At 32.1% G+C, this 9415-nt stretch overlaps 1 protein-coding gene and 1 pseudogene across 1 annotated transcript; one reads left to right on the top strand and one right to left on the bottom strand.

Annotated features, from left to right (window-relative positions):
- Positions 1-5863: 5863 nt before the first annotated feature.
- Positions 5864-7229, bottom strand: LOC107478817 (BES1/BZR1 homolog protein 2-like; annotated as a pseudogene).
- Positions 7230-7977: 748 nt separating this feature from the next.
- On the top strand, positions 7978-9076 carry LOC107478805 (uncharacterized). The gene is made up of 2 exons (XM_016098939.3): positions 7978-8397; positions 8676-9076. Exons 1-2 carry the CDS (start codon positions 8211-8213, stop codon positions 8795-8797), a joined length of 309 nt encoding a protein of 102 aa, XP_015954425.1. The 5' UTR covers positions 7978-8210; the 3' UTR covers positions 8798-9076.
- The last annotated feature ends 339 nt before the right edge of the window (positions 9077-9415 follow it).

A 9415-nucleotide genomic window follows, 5' to 3' on the forward strand; every position in this document is an offset into this window, starting at 1 on the left:
ACCAAATTTTCTTCTCTTAAAACCAAATTCTCTTCCCTTGAAATTACCATTAAAAACTTATCTCAGGCTAATACCACAATAGCCCAATCCACCTCTACATTCATGCAACAAACTCAAACATTCATGGATAAAACAAGAGTCAACTTCCAAAATTAAGATGCATCAATTAGAAATTTAAAAGTATAAATAGGATAAATTGCCAAGCAACTCACAAAGAGCTCACACAATACTTTTCTAAGTGATATAATTTTCAACACGAGAGAATAATGCAAGGCCATTAGCTTGAGAAATGGAAGAATAGTTAGTAAAGAAAATAAACCTCAAATCAAGGCACTAATTGAAAATGTTGAAGAAGAGAAGCAAGAAAAGGATGACACTATTCATGCACAAACAATTGAAGCTCCAAAGAAAAAGGAAACAGTGGCTCCTTATCAATTAAGAATTCCTTTTTCTCAAAGGTTCAAGCAACAATACCTTGATGGAAAATTCTCCAAATTTTTAGAGGTGTTCAAAAAGAATCACATCAACATTCCATTCATAGAAACTTTGAAACAAATGCCTCTTTATGCCGAATTCATAAAGGAGTTGCTATCCAAAAAAAATTTTAAATGGAGATGAAATTGTGCTAATGACCAAGGAGTGTAGTATAATTATTCAAATGAGATTGTCAGGAAAAATGCAAGATACAGGAATCTTTCAAATTTTTTGTACCATTAGAAGCATAAGTTTTGAATAAGTGACATACAATTCAATCTAAGGACTATTCTTGAATCTTATTTGAAATTGAATCAGAATTATGCTTCACCTCTTTTCATAAATAATTGACTAAGAAATTAGCGATTAATTAGGTTAAAGAGAAATTGAAGTATGGATTTTGATTATTTATAATTTGTTGTGATTGATCTCTGCATGCCTCAAATAAAGGAACACAAGGATTATTTTTCTAAAGAGTAAACATCTCTAAAACCTTAACATTCTCACCATCATAGTCTTCACATTCACTATTTGCTATTTATTACTTTGCCTCTATTTACATTTATTTTTCTCATTCTTCTATTTTTTAAATTATCTAATTAGAATGATCAATTAATCATTGTTGCTAGTCCGTTAATCTTCGTGAAAATGATAACCCACTCACCGTGGTATTATTTGATATGATTTGGTGCACTTGTCGAGTTGTGATTTTGCAAAATTTTGCATCAAAGATTTTGGACTTGGCACTGGGATTGGGTGATTGGCGCTTGACTTGAATACATTTTTGGCCCACTGGAAGTGAAAAATCACTTGAAGCTAGTCTCTGGGACTTGGCGCTGGGCGCCCAGTGTATTAAAATTGGGTGGCATTAGGTGCTACTTCTAGAAGTTGGGCGCCGGCTTTTCTTGTCTTTCTAAGTCTATGAAAGTGCCAAGATTTGGGAGATTGAGGTTGGGCGCCCAATTGGGCACTAGGCTTGGAGGTTTGAAAGATGAGCTTGGTGTTCTAAAGCTAGGTGCCTGTGTTGGACGTTGGCCTTGCTCCTGCTGGCGCGGGGCTTGGGTAGTTGAAGCCTGGTGCCAACTTTTCTTCCTTCTCCTGGGAGTGTACTTTGTGTTTTTTTTTATTTTATCCTAATTACTCTAAAAACAAATCCTGAAAATACAACAAACTTAAAACATTTCCAAACATTTGATTAGTCGTAAAATCTTCACTAAAAGCATAAGAAATTTGAATTAACCCTAAGAAAATTATTCAAAAAAAAAACCTAAAACTTACTAAAGATGCCTAGGCATCATCTCTNTCTGTCTTTAATGATGACAACAACTGCTCAACCTCATATGCCAGCGCACTCCCAAGCCTGGGCCGAGAACCACCAGTCTCGAGCCTCTTCTACAGGGTACCCACCAACCCTTTACATTTCGAGATAATCGCTGCATCCTCCTCCTACCAAGCAAACCACTTCTCCTCCTTCTCTTCAATTCAAATGGAATTATTAATCCAATCACAAGAACAACGTTAGCATGCCTTTGCAGCTTTTAAATCCAACATGCTTATATTTCCATATTGCTCAAGAAACTAAAACCCAATTTCATAACCAAATTCATGAAAATAGAAACAATTAACTAATTAATTAATTAAAATTAAAAGAAAAAAATTGAGAGTTAAAATTTACAAAAAGATACTTGAGATTATTTGTCGAGATGTCATCTTTGGTCTTGTACTCTCATTTGAGACCGGGAGTATAATACGGGCTTGTTAACCATCTCCTTGCACTTCCTGAATGCCTTATAACCCTTCCTCAGCATCTTGTTATCGGTACCACCAGACTCTGTCACAACAGCATGGATTTTATGAGCTTTCTTGTCGAACAGTCCTGACAACATCATCTCCTCTATTCTACTCTCACCCAGCCTCAACCAATTTGCAATACATATTTGAAATTCATGTTTCATATCCCTCCAATGCATTGTCGTTTTGATAAGTATAGAGGGGCTTAACAGTCCTAAAAAAATTGTTATGATCGACATTACATTTGTACAAACCAGCTCAGAAATTTTTACATGTCAGCAACTTCTACTAACTATTCACAAAGAGATTTGCAAAAGGGTTTATTTGGCTAACGAAAAGAAAGTTCAAGGATCAATTTATCATTTGTCGATTGTTAGAGTGCGGATTGTCAAAATTGCAAATGAATAAAATCCGAAGATGTTTACTCTTATAATTTTACGTACTGAATAAGTGTTGGTTTGTATTAGCTTTTTTGAGTCAAAAAGTACTTTTTTTTCCAAAAATAAATTACTTTGATTTAATTTTAAACCTATTTGGATGTGTCTCTTAAAAAAATATTTTTATTAGAAAAAGTAAATTATTTTTTTTTAAATCTAACATGAAAGCAAAATAAATTTTGAATACTTAAAAGTCTATTCAAATATAAAATAATTTTTGTCTATTAAAAAAATTAAAAGAAATAAATACCTTTTTCAAAAATAAATCCAAACTGACCTAAAACTTCCTTCTTGTTTTGAAAATGCTACCCAATTCGAACATCATTTATTGTAAGAATCTTAGTTGAATCACCGTGTCCAAACCCATAACATATATCAAAAAACTCCTGATAATACATGGAATCAAAATTCAAAATTAAAAAGTGTTTCGTAATATGGCAAATCTCTTGCATGTCTCATTGGAATAGTCATATTTGATCCATTTTGGAGTTATTTAGTGCGAAAATAAAAACTAAATTTGTTTTGTTTTTGTTGGCATAACTTGCGTAAACTCTTTAAAATCTTTTTTCACACTCAACGAATGCGAAAATGTAACTTAATGCTCAAATTTATTAAAATTTTTACTTCAATTTAAAATGGTAAATAAAATATTTTTATTTAAATAAAAAAAATCTTGAAACGAATGAATATTTTTCTTGGATTTTTTATAAATAAATAAATAATTAAATGTTTTATTTATTAATATATGTAATTTGAGGAATATTTACATTTTTAAATCGTATTACATATTCTTTTTACAATGTAAACGAGATAAATATGAACATATTTTATTTACACTCTTATTTATACTATAAACAAGGTAAATAAGATTCTAATTGATCAAATCTCGTTTGCAAACAAGATATGAAAAATTTACAAAAAAAACTATGTATCATTTACAATGTAAATAAAATATGTGTATATCTATCTATAAATAAGATATGTGTCTAATTTAGGTTAAACGATTGTTATATGTCGATTTGAATATTTTTTTTAATCTACTTCAATTCAAATTATTGTTAGATAAATAGATATTTTAAAAAAAATTAAATTATAAAATTTATCTATACACAATTATAAATTTATCTATTTTGTGTCTTAAAAGTATATGTTAAAAATTAAGTTTATATTAAAATATAAAAATTTTAAATTTTTAACATATTTATTTTAAATTTGTTAAATAAAAAATTTTAAAACTTTAGATAAGTTTATCATGACCTTAAAACACATGTTAATTATAAATTGTTTAAAATTTGAAACTTAATGTAAAATAATAAAAAGAAACGTAAAGATGCTAAATTTTAGCAGAGCAATTTTAAAGTAGGAACCAATGGGAGGTTTTAAATTTTAAATTTACGAAATTAATGGGCAATTTTAACATGACATCGTGTGAAGGATTAAAAATAAGAAAAAAGTTGTACAATCAAATAAAATATCTATCTAAATACAACGAGATAGTTATTAAGGGGTTTTAAATTCACGCGCATCTCTTCTTCTTCTCTTCTTCTTTCTCGTTCTCCTCTCATGTTGCTACTGTGTTTTCTTCTTTTTCTTTACTTTTTTTTTTATTTTTCTCTTTTTTTATCATCATCGTCGTTACTACCTCCACCACCACCTCCACTTTCTTCTTTTTCATTCTAATTTCTTCTGCTCCTTCATTTTCCCCTCCTTCTCATCCATCTTCATCATCAACATCATTATCATCGTCGTTATTATTATCGTTCTTTTTATCATCTCCGTCTTCTTCTTCTCCCCCTTTTTCCTCATCTTTCTCTTTCATTATCGTTGTTGTCACCACCACCATACTATCACCTCCATCTCCTCCTCATCCTCCTCTTTCTTTTTTCATTTGAATTTCTTTGATCTCCTCCTTCCTTTTTCTCTTCTTCCTCCTCCTCCTCCATCATCATTATTATCATCATCGTCGTCTTCTTTTTGTATGTATAATAGTTCAAATTCAAAATGCACCGAAATTCCTTAATGATAGCGATACACAAACAAACTCAGTTCAAAATAAATTCAAATAAAAAATGCACCTTATTAAAATCCAGAATGCACCGCAATAAAATTTAGAATACACCAAAATTACTTAACGATGGCAATACACGAACAAAGTTAGTTCAAAACAAGCACAAATGAAGTGCACGTTATTTAAATCCAAAATGCACTAAAATTACTTAACGATAACTCAAAATTCCTCCTCCTCATTCTTCTTCTTTTTCTTTTCTTATTCATCTTTTTCTTCTTATTTTACTTTCTTAACAAGAACAAAATTAAGAAAAACTAAAATAAAAAAGAAGAAAAAACACATAATGTTGCAAAATTACTAGAAAAAGAATAAACCTATATTCATTCGACTAAATAAGATTGCAATACATTATTATAAATATATTCATTCAAGTCTAATATGAGAAGCAATGCTTCTAAAAGAAGAAATAAGAGCAACATAAAAAAGAAAGAAATAAAGAAGAAAAAGAAGAAGAAAAAATACAGCATTAAAAAAAATATTTTTGTACTTTTGTAGCAAAATTTTAGCGTAAAAATTAAAAAAATTGTGTTATTGTTAAAAAATTTTGGTATTATTTGTTCTGATAAATTTTTCATAATTTAAAACGTTTCCTCTTTTTCCTCCTTATCTTCTCTTTCTTCAACTTATCTTCTACTTCTACTTCTTCTTTTTTATCATTTTTTATCTTTTTCTTCTTATTTCATTTTCTCATAATTCTTCTTGGTTCACTCTCTTAAGAGGAATAAAACAAAAAAAATCAATGCTACAAAATTACTAGGAAGAAAAGGAGGTAAAAAAAAATGCAGCAATAAAAGAACGATGATGGGGAGAAAACACGCAAAAAAGAAAAAGGAATGTGAAGAAGAAGAAGGAAGAACGAGAAGAAGAAAAAAAAAGATATGAACGTTCACGCTTATGTTAGTGGCTAGAGAATTGGAGCGTGTATTCACGCTCTCACTAAAGAAACTGGTTTTTGTTGAGTTTTGACCAACTTAATTGAATTTGGTTGTCAAAAAGGAGTAAATTCCCAAAATGGTCCCTGAGAATCTGAGATTGAGCATGTGCACCAATTACCCCTGACTTTCAAAATGCTCTAGTTGCACCCTTAGGCTTTTTATTTAAAAACATAATATAGCATCCCCTTTTGACTTAATTTGCTTCTGCAGAATAAACGCAAAAACTGGAAAAAGATACTCAATTCAATAAAACGTAAATTATAGTATCATAACCATTTCTTTATCCACATCCACAAATCTCATTGCCCCTGACTTTCAAAATGCTCTAGTTGCACCCTTCACATTGAACTCCGTGCAAAATCTTGATTCTTCCACCCATTTAACGACGCCGTTTTGATTGGAAGTAGCCCTAAACATTGTTTTCAACATCAGACCCCATTTAACGACGCCGTTTTGATTGGAGGTAGCCCTAAACATTGTTTTCAACATCAGACCTTTACACAGCCTAGAGTAAGTTCCAACTCATCCACTCCCACCTCATGTATCCTCTCACCCTCTCATGGCTTCACTCTACCATTCTCAAAGTCAAAATCCGATGGTCTTCCTCTCTCTGCAGCCTGGCCCCATTGCATGCCTTCATTCATATCCATGGAATCCTGGGGACTGATCTGCTGCATTGCTGATTTTCCAAGGTTAATGGTAGGCGATGGAGGAACAGCCGAGGCAGTCGTTGTCTGAAAACTAACACAGTGAAAGCATCAGATTCATCACCTTTGGGAATGGTGAAAGTAGCCAATTGGTGGCAGCGGGAGGGGTTAGATGGGACAGATACTGTGAAGAGAGGATGGTGGAATGAATTAAGAGAGGAGACATTGAAGAGGGATTCGAAATCCGCCTTCCTTTTAGAACCCCTGGAGGTTAGGGAAGAAAGAGAAAAGGTAACAAGGGCACTATTGGATATTCTAAGAGGAGGAAGATTTGTGGGGATGGAGGTGATGTTATAAATGAATGGTAGGAGGAATGAAGAGGGGTTTTGAATTGTTGGGATCAATGCGAGAGAGGGGCTGGGGAATGATGAGGAAGTTGGGCTAGCATGGTAGGAAGGAACAGGGCTTGGAAACGCCGATGACTGCGGGCTTGGCTGTAGTGAAGAACAACCACTCATGTTCGCTGGAGTTCCTCCAATCTCACCTTGCGGCCTCTTGCATCCCTGTCATCAAAACACAGATCTCAATCAAGATTTCTAGGGTGAAACTAACAGAACATAATCAATCATCTAGAACTATCACAATGACATCTGATCTCAGATTAACACTACAAAAGCTAGTTAGATCGCAAGCCTCAAGATCAATCAACTTTTTAGCAAGATTAGAGAGTGGATCAACAAAGCAAGCAAGAAAGAGCAAGTAGATCTGAGAGGAAGAGGAGTAGAAGAAGAAACCTTGCGGTAGGTAGTACCGTCCTCTTAACAAGCAATGGAAGTACTACCCTCCAGGCTGTCTAGACCACAAACCGCAAGCTCATCGCTCTGACGTCGAAAATGGATGGAAGGACCAAAATTTCACACAGAGCTCAATCTGAAAGGTGCAATTAGAATATTTTAAAAGTCAGGGTAACATTAGTGCAAGGGCTCAATCTGATGAACCATTTTGAAGATTTACTCGTCAAAAAGACTTGAATATATAACAAAACTGTAAAAGCAATACAAAACAAATAAAAGAAAAAGGTAAAAATCTCTCCATGGACAATATTTACTAAATTTTAATTTTTTTTAATTTAAATTATATTAAATTTAAATTTTACTGATAAATCAATCTAATTCTATCAAATAATAATAAATTATATCGACTTATTTTTTAAAATAATCTAAATCATACCATAAATACTTTTTTTAATTTTGAGGAATTAAATTTTTTATACGTACAAATACTTATATTTTATTTACAATGTAATATATATGTGTTTCGATATTATAAATGAAATATAATGAATTAAAATTTTTATATATATAGTATTATGACTTTAAAAAAATGATATACGAAATAAATAATACAACATAAATTAGTAAATATCTCCCAAATTATGTATTTTAGTAAATAAAATATTTAATTTATTTATTAAAAAATCCTATTTTTCTTTTGGATTAGTTTGGATATGAAATTGGTTATATGTAAATAGTTTAATAAAGTGTATGATGCACCACAATTAATCAAGTATACCGTAACATCCTCCTTTGCTTGCTTGTCTAGATCAGCTGGGATAGCTAGAAATCTAGAATAACTCAACGGAGTTAATTAATTAACATTGCCACACAAGTCTCGATTCGCACACTCGCACCCATTCTTGAACACCAAGCGAAAGCTGAATTTCAACCCACCGCTTCTTCTTCTTCTTCTTCGTTCAAAGTCACAAAACGCCAACGAAGACAGCGATCTGACTGACCAAGAACACCGAACAATTATATACTTAGAAATCTTCTTGCAAAACAAAGGGCAAAAACAGAAAATGTATGTGGATCACGCGTTTTCGATCTCGGACGAGGACATGATGATGGGTACCTCGTACACTGTGAATAACAAGCCCCCAATTAAGGAGATCTCACTCGCTGTCGCTCTTCTTGTTTTTGGAACCCTTGGAATCATCATCGGTTCTCTCATGGCTTATAACCATGTCGGCGGTGACACTGCTCACGGTGACAACCATCACTCTATTCTCTCTTTTTTCTTTGAAAAAATGAAAATATCTTGCATTTAGGGTTTTGAGATTTTTGTTATTCTGCTCGAATTCGACTTAAAATTCTGAAAGGTGAAAACTTTTTACTTGGAATAAAAAAATAAGAGTTTTTTACTTCTTGGGCAGCTGGAAAATTAGGAAATTGTGCTAATTAATTACTCAATTGAGGAAGTTGAAAACTTTATGAATTTTTTTAATATTTAATTTGTGGTATTTTTGTGTGAATGATTGATATAGGGTTGTTCTTTGCGATCTTGGGAACGCTGTTGTTCATACCAGGGTTCTACTACACAAGGATTGCATATTATGCTTACAAGGGTTACAAGGGATTCTCTTTCTCTAACATACCTCCAGTTTAGTTTACTTATTATATATGTATGTCATATTGTTAAGATGATCATATACCCTTCTCTTGTACAGATCTCTTTTTTTGTTGAACTTTGTACTTTACTTTCTTTTGTGTCTAAACTAAACCATATATACTGCTACTTGCTACTACTGTTAGGATTTGTTCTATCAAGTGAATCATTCTGCTCTGAAATCGTTAACTAGGACATGGATGAATGGTGATAGTTTAAGTTTTGCGTGTCATGTGTAAGCGTGGATTAAATGATATAGAAGTATGATTTGAGGGCTTATCTCTCTCCTCTTTTCTTTTATTTTTCTGTCTTTTGGTTCTTTACATTATGAGGAGGTTTGTGTATGTATGAATTCTGAGTTATTGATTTGATTGGAAGATATTAGGTGCTGTGGATGTGGATACGTGATTGGTGAATGTGACTGAGGAAGAAGAATTAGAATTGTTAGTGTCAAAATTGAGAGAAGAATTAAAAGGGGGAAAGTAGACTCTCATTTCATTCGACATAGTTCATTACAATATCTAATACTAGTATTTATACTATTTTATTTTCGAGTAATAACTAATCCTGCCCTATTAACTTAATACTATCTTTCGAGTAAACCCAAATTATACTCAC

The sequence above is a fragment of the Arachis duranensis genome, chromosome 3 (assembly GCF_000817695.3).
Source record: "Arachis duranensis cultivar V14167 chromosome 3, aradu.V14167.gnm2.J7QH, whole genome shotgun sequence".
Classification (NCBI taxonomy): Eukaryota; Viridiplantae; Streptophyta; class Magnoliopsida; order Fabales; family Fabaceae; genus Arachis; species Arachis duranensis.

What these genes read in the sequence shown, in the direction of transcription:
- LOC107478805 (XM_016098939.3), top strand. Translation starts at nt 8,211, where the DNA reads ATGTATGTGGATCACGCGTTTTCGATCTCGGACGAGGACATGATGATG. An exon ending in CGGCGGTGACACTGCTCACG is followed by an intron (nt 8,398 to 8,675) that starts GTGACAACCATC and finishes TGATTGATATAG; the next exon opens with GGTTGTTCTTTGCGATCTTG.